This window comes from Chenopodium quinoa, unplaced genomic scaffold (genome assembly GCF_001683475.1).
Source record: "Chenopodium quinoa cultivar QQ74 unplaced genomic scaffold, ASM168347v1, whole genome shotgun sequence".
Classification (NCBI taxonomy): domain Eukaryota; kingdom Viridiplantae; phylum Streptophyta; class Magnoliopsida; order Caryophyllales; family Amaranthaceae; genus Chenopodium; species Chenopodium quinoa.
Window position 1 is genome coordinate 1,244,751 of NW_018743448.1, and position 12,910 is coordinate 1,257,660.

At 31.0% G+C, this 12,910-nt stretch overlaps 1 protein-coding gene across 2 annotated transcripts; it reads left to right on the top strand.

Annotated features, from left to right (window-relative positions):
* Positions 1 to 815: 815 nt before the first annotated feature.
* LOC110739257 (putative F-box/LRR-repeat protein At3g58880) lies at positions 816 to 6,206 on the top strand. Of its 2 annotated transcripts, none has more exons than XM_021919723.1 (4): positions 816 to 993; positions 1,414 to 2,310; positions 2,401 to 2,547; positions 5,730 to 6,206. In XM_021919723.1, exons 2-4 carry the CDS (start codon positions 1,453 to 1,455, stop codon positions 5,787 to 5,789), a joined length of 1,065 nt encoding a protein of 354 aa, XP_021775415.1. In that variant the 5' UTR covers positions 816 to 993; positions 1,414 to 1,452; the 3' UTR covers positions 5,790 to 6,206. The 2 variants fall into 2 exon arrangements, with proteins under 2 accessions (XP_021775415.1, XP_021775413.1); XM_021919721.1 differs by having other exon boundaries at positions 818 to 993; positions 5,707 to 6,206.
* Positions 6,207 to 12,910: the final 6,704 nt, after the last annotated feature.

A 12,910-nucleotide genomic window follows, 5' to 3' on the forward strand; every position in this document is an offset into this window, starting at 1 on the left:
AATATTATTAAACAATACCGCTTTATATTATCTTAGTTTTTGATAATACTATTAACCTTTTTTTTCTTTCAATTTTGTTACTTTTGCAATAATTTTTAATTGAATTAAAATTAAAATCATTTTGTTAACACTTTATTTTCTACTCTTAAAAGTTGTATCAGTAAAAACACTTAATTTGGGCGGGTTTTGGCACATAATTTTTGGCCCGAAGCTTGGCCCGACCCGGCCCGCCCAGAGGAATGGGTTGACTTTTTTTTGCCTCGGCTCGACCCGACCTTCAATGATCACCTCTACTTTAAAAGTAAATACCTAATTATCCAAATTCCTTGCACAACTTATTTTTACTTTTAATGAAGAAAACATATTAATTATCATCAAGTAGCAGCTTAAATAATTAAAGAATTGTTGTGGAAAAGTTTTCATTAATTTATTTATTGTTAAAAGTAAATGAAAAGTTAGTAAAAGTAAATTAAATCAGTCAAATAGTAAATGAAATTGCTTAAAAGTGAATAAGCTGGAAAAAAAGTTTAAAAAGCCATATAATTTCGAAGATGCCATTAATGAGACGTGTGAAGTGCAGACCGTTTGATGAAACGTAATGGACGATCCAGATGAGTTTCTAGTTCTCATCGTCCTTTAGGGTAAGGCATACCGATTTTGGGTATTTTTTGCATCTTAGCAATATTAATCGACTTTTAATTATATATTTGAAAAAGACTTTGCACCATATGAAGCATCATAAGGATTCATAAATCATAACCAACTTCCCCCACTCTACCAAAGATCCGCCCCATTTATTTATTAGACGGATCTAACCCATCTATAATTGTGGTGGTTCATGGCTTTTAATAGGACTCCAAGGCATCCAACCTATTGAATTGCTCTCTCTGTGTTCTCCATTGAAGCGCACTCAACGTTCTCCATTGAAGCGCAGTCGACGTTCTCCGTTGAAGCCTTCTAATTCTTGTATTCCCCATTGAAGCAGCTTCTGAGGTAAGTTGTTTGTTTTTGTCATCATCATATCAATTGCACAATCTAATTTAATTGTCACTCCATTAAGTGTTGCGTTTCAAAATCTGAACTTTTGGTTCTAAATTATAAGATAACCAAAAGAAAAGAAAATTATGAGCCTAATTTGATTATTGAATTGTCACTCCATTAAGTGTTGGGTTACAAAAATCTGAACTTTTGGTTCTAAATTATAAGATAACCAAAAGAAAAGAAAATTATGAGTCTAATTTGATTATTGAATCAAATATCCCTAAAATTATGTATTTTTCGAGATAATTGTTTATGAAATTAGACATCTTTTCCCTCCTGCCCTGCCTCAGGGACGGGCTTGGTTTCTGTTTAGTACTTCGTATTGTTTTCGTGTCTAAATGTCTTAATTGAAAAGTTTTTTGTTGGTTTCAGTTGTTATATGTTAGACGTGTATCGATCAGATCAAGCGATATGGGTGACTACATAAGTGAATTGCCGGATGATGTTGTAAGCTACATATTGTCTTTTTTAACTTTGCGAGATGCTGTTAGAGCAAGGTTATTGTCACGTAGGTGGAGATATCTCCCTTATTGTCGTACTGTTCTTCGGCTTGATGCTCTTAATGTTTTTGGAAACGAAGGATATAACCGTGTTTCTCATCGATCCAAGTTTGTGAGACTTGTTGATCAGTTCCTGGACACATTGAGAGATCAAACTTTGAGGGTGCTTGTGCTCCATTTTGGCCTTGATAATGAATATTCTTCCCATATTGACAGCTGGATTCTACGTGCTGTTACAATGGGAATTAAGGAGTTGGACCTAGGTATCCAAAATTATGTTTTCTCTTGTTATCTGTTGTGCCCTTGGATGGCATCTTCTTTGACGTGTTTACGTTTATCAGGTTGTCAACTTAACCTTTCTTCTTGTTGTACAAGTTGGATTAGTCATTTAACGACCCTTCATATGTTTGGGGTACGTATGAATCATAATGACATGGTGTTTATTTTGTCTAGTGCTTTGAATCTCACATCACTTAGCTTAGAACACTGTTGCTATCCAAGAATCAAGTGCCTAAAAGTTGAACTCCTTGGTTTGAAGAAACTTTTAATTGATGATATTTCATTAGACATCAAGCTCAATTGTCCTAATCTTGAGGTTTTCGAATGTATTGGTCCACTGAGTAATCTTACACTTGCTCATCTCCCTTTTCTGAGACAAGCGAAAGTGTTTCCCATTGGTCGTCGTGATGGCGGCTCATCGATTATTGCAGAGCTCATCAGATTTGCTCCCCATCTTAAAGCATTATCCTTTTTTGTCAGGCCTTTAGTGGTCAGTGAAGATGCATATCATATCATATATTCTATTAATTGTTATAAGGTCTTCCATTCCTGGCTAACATAATTTCTTATTTATTTTCAGATACAACCACTTCCATTAACAGCAAGAATAAGTAAATCTTGCTTAAAGCAGCTTGATCTAGTAATGCTAGTTCCATATGGTTTTGACCTCTTCGGCATCACTTATTTTATAAACGCGTGTCCATCTCTTGAGATATTACGTTTGAAGGTCAGTCTTTGATTTGATTTTTATTTAGAATGAATTGCTGATTTACAAGCCAATTAGCCTTGTTTATTTTTGCTTTTATTTTATCTCAAGCATTATGAGTTGGGAATTTGGGATAACCTCCCCAAATGTACCAAATACATACTATTGATTAGTTCTAAAATTATAAAAAGTAGAAACGATGTTTCTCTAGACAGTTGCTTGTGAGTTAGTCTAGAGAATTCTACCTTTGCAGTGGAAATTATGGCTTAGAAAGTCAAAGGAGCATTAACTCTAGTGGTCTCACTAGAGTTCTTGATTGTTGATGTTGTTTAAGGGCTTTTATAAATGTAGAAGCCTTAATTAGTTTAAAAAAGCGCCTAGGCGCAAGGCATAGTGAGGCTTGAGGCTCAAAGACCCTTAAAAGGCGCACGCCTTTGCGCTTTTTTTCTAGACTGCTTCTTGTGCCTTTGCACCTTATGCTGTAAAGCATCAATAGCTAATGTGTAAGTTATTTTTTTCTAAAAAATACCATGGGACTTTGTGACAGGCTAGTTTATTTTAATTCTAGAGGATAGAGAAATCCCATATCCCCCAATTCGATTCAAGGTACCCTAGCTATTGATCACATGACCCTTTCACCTTTTCTCATTATACCATTTCACACTTATTTAATAGAAATTATAATTTCTTTTCTATATGAATAAGGTGTGCCTCACCTACAAGGCTACTAAAGGCACACACCTTCGCCTTGCGCTAAGCTCCAAGGACTTTTGCACCTTGGTGTGCTTTGCGCCCTTTAGAACTTAGGTTGCAGCATGAGGTATGCACAACAAGCAGTAAGACACACAAAGTGCAGTGTATGAAGCAAAGTGCATATTGTGAGGGTGCACAAAATATAAGAGTGAAGGAGTAAGTGGTAAAAGTGAGGCAAACACAAAATTCGTTAAGAGAGGTGTTTTTGGGTTAAGTACCATTGTTGAGCGTACTAATTGTAGTTATCCTAAAAACACAAAGTGTCTAATATTGTAGTTGTGATAATTACCTTTGTACTCCCAAAATTATTAATAGTGAAATAATGTCCTTGGAGATCGGGATCATATTTTTCCAGTATTTGAGACTTGAGAGGGGTTTGAACTCTTTGAAAGGGCCTAGGGACATTGCTTTCTTTAACCTCTTGATGCCAAAGGACAACCTAGAGAAATGCTCATGAGAAAAGTTTATTGTTGCAAGCTCCAAGCTGTAATCACTCCAAGGATTGTGGTTGACCTGAATCATATCAGCATACTAATTCTGCATCATCTTTTGGTCTTTGTCCTCGCCAGAAAGGAAACATAGTCACTTGTGTAAGGGTTCCTTTTTTTTTTTTTTTTTTTTTTTTTTTTTTGGGTTTTTGTGGAAGGAAACACTTGTGTAAGATTAAATTATAAGGATATCTTTATTTTATTTTTGCCCTCTAAAATGAGCTCAATAAATATTGCTTTGTTTTAGTTCATTTGCGTTATGAATTAGCTCATCGTATATACAGTAATGTCAATAACTCTCTGAAAGAGCTCATTATAATTTGAATGAGGCTAATAAGTCTTATCTTTAATTAGCTCTATATGTTTGCAAAAGTGCTCAATAACTATCTGAAGGACCTAAATATTTGAGTCACGTGTACCTCACTTCATATGTACAACCAAGATTTTGATGTAAATCCGGTTAGATTAACCTGTTTCCAACTCTGTATTATTTTATTACCCATTTTCCTTTAACTTAATCACACGGGTTATGTTTTTCATTGGATTTAGTAAATGCTTCCACCCATGAAGCTCACTGTGTGCTGTTCAAGGATTTTTATGGCATCAGAATTCAAAACTGTTAATTTAGCATACTATAGGCTTCATTAATTTCTGGTGTATGTTAATGTGCCTCACTTACCTTTAACTTAATCACACGGGTTATGTTTTTCATTGGATTTAGTAAATGCTTCCACCCATGAAGCTCACTGTGTGCTGTTCAACGATTTTTATGGCATCAGAATTCAAAACTGTTAATTTAGCATACTATTGGCTTCATTAATTTCTGGTGTATGTTAATGTGCCTCACTTTGTTGAGGAGATCGCCTTTGCCTTACCCTTGATTCTACAGGTCATACCCCCTTGATTTTATGAGGTTAAAGGTTTCCTTAGTTTGTCCGAGTGATTTTCATTTGGTTGGAGTGCTAACGACATGAATGATTTTAGAAAAGAAAGAACAAAGTGCCAGTCCTCTTGGCGGGAAAGATTGGGAGCATCATACAAGTTGGAAACATCCCATTTCCTTTTCAGTTTAGACCAATAATGCTAAACAGGATTAAATTTTCTGAGCAAAAAACAACTTAGACATCTACCCCCTCCATAGGCAAGCAAAAGTAAACCTATGGCATCTAAGCCATAAACAGAGTATGCATCAATATTGTTAATCCTAGCAATATCTACTAAGCATATTTGGCTTCTGTGAGAAAAGGTACACAGACTGCAGTTCTGGATGGACTTTTGAGGTTAGGATTCACAGAAGGTTCTATTATTCCAGGCTCAAAAGCCTCTTCAACGACAAGATTCTCTTGTCAATATGACTTTGCCTGCGAAGCAAAGCAGATATTTCGTTTCATGAACGACAGACTAGATTTTTTCAAAACCTGGAAGAGGTAGATAAGACTTTGTTGTTGGAGCAGTTCTCAGTTATCTCCTTTTTTGTTGGGGTGTGCACATTTAGACTGTTATCTCCTTTTTTTTGCTCCAATTTGCAATTCCTCATCCTTGCTCACAGAAAGGCACCTCTTAGGTATCTTTTCTCTTCCTGATTTACCAAAGTGCCTTTCTTTATTGGTGCATACTCCATCAAGAGATTTTGCAGCACTTTGTAGGTAAATTTTATATCATTATATTAAGAGATATGAAATACATACATGCTTACACAAATTACCAAATATCCCAAACAATATAATACAATATTAAAAGGAATCCCTAAAGGCCTAAATATGCTTATGAGTGATGTTTTCTTTTTGTTCGTAATCGTGTCTCCTCTTTAGGGAGGAAGTATTTGCTCTCTGTATTGCTCTCCCCTAAGCCAATTGCTGTATTTTCTTCGTTTTAAGGTTGTCTGTTATTGATATTTTGCCCATCTTATTAATGTTCTGATTTTTCTCTTCTCTAACAGCTGCGTCCTCTAACTTTCACCAGGCAGAGCCCACAGAAAGAATATCCAGATTGCCAACATCAGTTGAAAGAAGTCGAGATTGATACATACTCTCAGAAGTATAATTTGGTCGAGCTTGTACTATATTTGCTTAGAAATGCTGTCGCACTTGAGAAAATGGTCATTGCGTGTTCAGATAAAGAAAAGCTCACCACCCTGCTGCAAAATGTAAATTCTAGTGCAGAGCTGATCATCCAACATACCCAATACAGGAAACTGTTGCAATAGGTTCTTCAAAATGGGAACCGGAACCGGAACCTCTTTGAACAAGTTCCTAGAAATTGGGAACTGGAACTTATAGGTTTCGGTTCCGATTCAAGGTACCCTGTCTTTTAATAATATTTTGCAAATTTTTTTGTAAAAAACTAGATGGTCACTGATTTATAATATTTACAATTAGCAAATAAAACAAAATAATAGTAGTTGTTTAGCAAATTTAATACATATATCTATAATTGTTATGTTGATATTTATTATTTTAAATTAGTTTAGAATTGGTATATAATTTGAACTTTAGTGGTACTTTCCGGTTCCAAAAAATTGGGAACTTGAATCGGAACTTGTTGGTACAGGTTTCCATTTTACTACCTAGAACCAGAACCTCTTGTACAGGTTTCGGAACTTACGGTTCCTAACAAGTTTCGTTTCCGTTTTAGGGTATCTTGATTGTTTGGTCACCCCTAATTATTACTAATACGTGTCCCCAGGCCACAGGCCAGGTTAATTTTTTTAAGACAATAAGATATAATCACAATTATTTAGTTAATATTGGCGTATAACCCAATACTTATTAAGAGGGCGCTTGGTTTGCGGAATATAGGTATATTTGGATTTAGAATGACTAAAATCCATACCATATGTTTGGTTGTCAAAAACATGAATTTTAAACCCATACCTCAAACTCATGAGGTATGGGGTTTAGAAACCTTGGGGGGAAGGTGAGTTTGGCTCATTCCATTCCCTTAGGTATCAAATAAAAGGAGAGAATAATGAGATATTTCATTCCAAAATTAAACCAAATATACGGTATTAAGTATCAAGTTCCAACCCGATACCATTTTAACCTCATTCCTGATTCCAACCCCATACCACTTTGCGAACCAAATACCCCTAAGCTAGTTAGGAATGTTAGTGGAATTAAGATGTGTTGGTTAAACATGGGACTAATAGTTCAATAACTTGTCAAAAAAAATAACTTGTAAAGGCCAACTAATTATTCCCATTAGAAGTGACTGGAACTATCTACTTTGATTCTCAACAGTGAACACCCCTCCCGACCGATTTCTGAATTCGTTACAATTAGGAAACTAGGTTCTTAAATTAACTCGATTTTAGGCCCTTAAAGATCAAATGTAAGGTATATATTGAACTAGGTTAGATTCTCAATAGTTATAAATTATTGATTTATAAGTATCATAATCATAAATTAATCGAGAAATAATAAAAGTATGTGAAATGTTGATTTGGTATTTGGATTTTTTTTGTTGTAGCTTCTAAAGTTCTATTACACAACTAAAACAAAAGTAGGCAAAAAATTTGAGCAATATTTTTTTCTTGTTGTAAAACAGGTCACAAATTTTCAAGAATATGATTTTTGGTTTATAGTTCTCCAAATTCTTTTAGAAAGATTTGTTAAATTTATATTTTAAATAATACATATTTAAAAAAACTTCATTAGATTATTTTGTAAATAATCTGTTTTCTTAATCAAAAGATTTTTTTTTTTTAAAAAAATAACTAAGGACACACCAGAAGATGACACGTGTGGTGTGTCTCTTAGTATATACTTCCTCCGTTATTTTTTACTTGACTCGCTTTGACTTTTACACTATTCATGATCTCTCCTTTGACCGTCTTTTGTGAATAATATGTAATGAAAAACATATTTATGTGGGATCTTTATGAATTCATCTGGATAAGTACTATCTAATATATAACTTTTATAATTTTTACTTATGGAGAATTAAAGTTACTGATCATTAAAGTTTTGCATTGGCAAGCGTGATAAAAGAAATAGGTCAAGTAAAAATAAAAAGAGGAACTACAAGCTAAGAGACAGACGCAATGCGTGCGTGTGCAATTTAAGTAACTTATCAAGCTCGATTCTCTTTGTTTTTTTTCACATATATCTCCTTAATTATTCTAATAAAAAACAATATAAGTGGTTTACAAAATTGTTGATAAAAACAATTAAAAAATATGTTACTGTATTAATAAAAAATGTTGATGATGACTTGTATGCTAAATATAAAATATGACTTCCCTAAAAAAAAATTAAAAAGAAAAAATGGATTTTTTTTAACACATGGTAGGTTTTATTTTTTTATGTATTTTTAAAATAAAAGGATGGTAATTTTCTTTCGTAAAATAAAATTAAAAATGAGAGGGGTATTTCGGGAAAGTGAAATTTATCACCCAAAACCCCCTTTCACTTTATATATAGGACTAGTTTTGTGCCCCGTGTGGTGTCCGGGTTGTTTAGTGAATTTTAAGATAAAACTTTATTCTATATGCCAAGTGTTAAAATATATAATTGACACAAAATTAGATAGGGATTGAGGTGCTTTTTGTGACAATTTAAGTAATGTAGTAGGTATGTAATGACTAATAATAATATTGGTAAAAATGTTCAAGTAAAAAAATTATTAAAAAAATAGCAAAGTAAGCTTGAAATATTAGAAATTTCTAAAAGTGAGCCAAAAATAAACTAAATTAAAAAAATGTTCTAAGCCTGTTGGGTTGATCCGAACCTGCTAAGGTTGAACATTTCTTGACCCGTGACCTGAAGTTACCTGTCTCGTAATACCCCATGACCCGACCCGATTGTCAGGTCTACATATAGTAATAAAATTATATTAGATTGTGAAGTAGTAATTTATTTCAATCGTTTAGAATAGATAATATATTCCTCAAAAAAAAAAAAAAAAAAAAAAAAAATAACCTATAATAAAAGCGTATCTAAAATGACACTTGTCACGATGTAATTAATAATTTTCCCGCCACTTTCACTATTTCTTTATTTAATTATTATTATTATATAAATATAGGTATAGAAAATAAATAGATAAATTATACTTTAATTAACAAAATAACTAATATTTTAGTATGTTTAATATATGTTTGCATTCTTTTATATAATATTAGATGAAAGCTCGTGCGATGCACGGTTTTTTTAAACATAAATCATATAAAAGGATTATTTTCTTAATTACATCCTATAATATTTGAGAAACTTGCTATTGCGGGTTAGAAAAACATAAGTACTATTTTTATGTAATTTAAAATGCATCAAAATGTGATAATTTTTAGTTTTTTTTTATCAAAAATCTCACAATGTGTCGGATAAAATTTTTCATATGAAGAGATAATTTTTTTATTTTTTAAATAATTTAAATATCATATTTCATTAGTTGACTCACTAAATATCATTCATTAATTTTCATTAATTCTTATGTAGCTTTATTTTTTAATTCTAAAATAAAATATAATTTTTTTCATTGATATATCATCTCATTTGTCAGATATTTGGATAAAATTAAGTTTTTTTTTTTTTTTTTTTTTTTTTTTTTGTTTAACATACGTGGGACATAAATTTAAACTCTCAAATCTCGTTTGTTAATTTTGCTTTTTAATTATAACATAATATGTATTTTTTAATTATATATATATATATATATTAGATTATTAATCATAAGATTCTATTACATAATATGCGTGAATAAATATGGATATAAATCTTATGATTGACGCAATTTTTTTTTTTGAGAAAGGATTGATACAATATTTTGGTTAGTGTTTAATGTGTTGCTTTGTCTAAGTGTAATTTATTCTATTGTATAAATGTCATCTCCTGGTTAAAAAATTTCATGCCCTTTTTACTTTACGTTTTTACGCAGATTTTTAAAGGAAATTATTTTATAATAATACAAAATATCTTTCTTCCAATTAAAATTCTTAACAATAATATTTCTCCATATAAACCCAATCAACTAATATATATATATATATATATATATATATATATATATATATATATATTATATATATATATTAGGTAATTTTTTTGTAAATAAATGAACGTATATTAGGTAAATATTATTAAACAATGCCGCTTTATATTATCTTAGTTTTTGATAATACTATTAACCTTTTTTTTCTTTCAATTTTGTTACATTTGCAATAATTTTTAATTGAATTAAAATTAAAATCATTTTTGTTAACACATATATATACACTTTATTTTCTACTTTTAAAAGTTGTATCAATAATAACATAGCACGCGGGTACTATCCTTAGAATTTTATTTTTTAAAATAAAACCTCATAAACCCTTCTTTTTAAAAAAAATAAAAATAAAAAAATCAAGTCTAAGTGTCACTAATCTTGACATTGATATAGCTAGGTATAAAATTAAATTTATATATATTTTTGAATTAGTATTATGAGTATAATTTTTTGTAAAATTTAATGAAAAAATTATTATGATATAAAAAATAAATTAATATAATAATTATTGAGAGTTATAATCTAATATGCTTTTTGAATAAAATTATAATTTAATTTGTACATATATTGATATTTTATCAAAAATAAAACACTAAACTAATTTTATCCTAAAATTCTATCCAAATTTTATTGAAAATAAAATTTTTAAACTAACTTTTTTTATCCTACAAAGTGTATATAAATCTATCAATTTTTTTTTATTAAACAAATAAATCATATGTGTCAAAATAATCTTTATAAACGTGGTGCGACACTTGGCAACGCCAAGTGTCGCTATTTCGAGGCCTGGCTAAAAGTTTAGCTTTATATATTAGTTATATGATAGGATTGTTGTAATACCCAAATCTCCCTTTACGAAAATACTAGAATAATGCGTATAAAATACCGTAGAGATAGAGTTGGGCGTATTACCGCCAAGTGAATACGTAAGGATGGTGTATCCTTCAGAGTCGGTATTGAGATTGATTCCAAATGTGAGTATTTCTTCTAGGAAAATAATAAAGTTTGTGATGTTTGTCATCATGCGAAACAATCTAGATAGATATAGCTTTCCAATTAGTGAAAATAAAGCTAGTCGAATATTTGAACTTGTACATGTTGATTTGTGGGGTTCGTATAGAACACCTTCCTCGTGAGGTGCTCATTATTTTTTAACAATAGTTGATGATTTTTCAAAAGATGTTTGGATTTATTTATTGCAAAATAATTAAGGAGGATGTTGACACTAGGCGAAAAAAGGTAATCCGCACCAGTTCAAAACCCCCATTTAGCACCGGTTTTGAACCGGTCCAGATTTTGAGGGATGCCAAAAACCCGGAGATTTCGCACCGGTGGTAATTAAGGGATTTAGCACCGATTTAACGATGCTAAAAGAACCAGCGCGCCTTTTTTTTATTTTTTGTTTTTTTGGCAATAAATAATAATATTAATTCTAATAATAATAATAAAAAACCTGTACATCCTGCATTAATTATACGATTATTATAATATATTATAATAACAATAATAATTATTATAATTATAATAATAATAATAATAATAATAATAATAATAATTTCTAAATTGAAATAATAACAACAATACATAGATATTAATTAATAATCTCAAATGCAATACAATGATGTGTCATATTTACAATTCCTCAAAAAAAAAAGTATCATATTTACAAACAATACTAATTAATAATTTAGTTGTTTTTTTTTTTTTTTTTGGTAAGAGCATTAATAATTTAGTTAAAAAGTTAACAAAATACAAATTCCAATAGAAATGACATTTACAAATTAAAGGTGATGAAAGACGCCAACATGTCTCGAACTTCATGTAATTCCTTGCTTGTCAACGGACCTCCTTTTTGTATCTTGCAAAACTTGGAATAAACAAAAATTATGTTAGAATTAATTACTTATGTAATGCATGTAAAAATACATTTACAAGTTCACTTAGGCAAAAATTTATTACTTAGTCCTGTATCACTACTAAGATGCCTATTTTCTACATTTCTTATCAAATGAACTCATTCTTTCTCATAACATGTCAATATTACTTAGTTATAGGCGGCTAAGGCTTGAAATCACATGAAAAGAGCAATTCAAGAGTTTTAGGACGCATTTTCATCCAAAATGGCATAAGGCCTATATGACTACCAGGATGCCTATTTTCTACATTTCTTATCAAATGATCTCATTCTTTCTCATAACACAATGTTACTTAGTTATAGGCGGCTAAGGCTTGAAATCACATGAAAAGAGCAATTCAAGGGCTTTAAGACGCATTTTCAACCAAAATGGCCCAAATAAGGCATATATGACTACTAGGATGCCTATATTCTACATTTCTTATCAAATTAACTCATTAATTCTCATAACATGTCAATATTACTTAGTTATAGGCAGCTAAGGCTTGAAATCACATGAAAAGAGTATTTTAACGGTTTTAGGACGCATTTTGATCCAAAATGACCCAAATAAGGCCTATATGACTACTAGGATGCCTATTTTCTACATTTCTAATCAAATCTCATAACATGTCAATATTACTTAGGTATAAGCGGTTAAGGCTTGAAATCACATGAAAAGAGAAATTAAAGGGTTTTAGGACGCATTTTCATCCAAGATGGCCTAAATAAGGCTTATATAAGTACTAGGAGGCCTATTTTCTACATTTCTTATCAAATGAACTTATTCTTTCTCATAACATGTCAATATTACTTAGGTATAGGCGGTTAAGGCTTGAAATCACATGAAAAGAGCAATCAAAAGGTTTTAGGACACATTTTCATCCAAAATGGCCTAAATAAGGCCTATATGACTACTAGGATGCTTATTTGCAACATTTCTTATCAAATGAACTCATTCTTTCTTTTAGCATGTCAATATTACTTAGTTATAGGCAGCTCAGACTTGAAATCACATGAAAAGAGCAATTAAAGGGTTTTAGGACGCATTTTCAACCAAAATGGCCCAAATAAGGAATATATGACTACTAGGATGCCTATTTTCTACATTTCTTGTCAAATGAACTCATTCTTTCTCATAATATGTCAATATTACTTAGTTATTGGAAGCTAAGGCTTGAAATCACATGAAAAGAGTATTTTAACGGTTTTTGGACACATTTTGATCCAAAATGGCCCAAATAAGGCCTATATGACTACTAGGATG

Bases quoted from the DNA above. Each gene is read 5' to 3' on its own strand.
- LOC110739257 (XM_021919721.1), top strand. From the start codon at position 1,453: ATGGGTGACTACATAAGTGAATTGCCGGATGATGTTGTAAGCTACATA. The intron at 2,311-2,400 runs GTCAGTGAAGAT...ATTTATTTTCAG, and splicing joins TTTTTGTCAGGCCTTTAGTG to ATACAACCACTTCCATTAAC. The intron at 2,548-5,706 runs GTCAGTCTTTGA...CTTCTCTAACAG, and splicing joins TTGAGATATTACGTTTGAAG to CTGCGTCCTCTAACTTTCAC.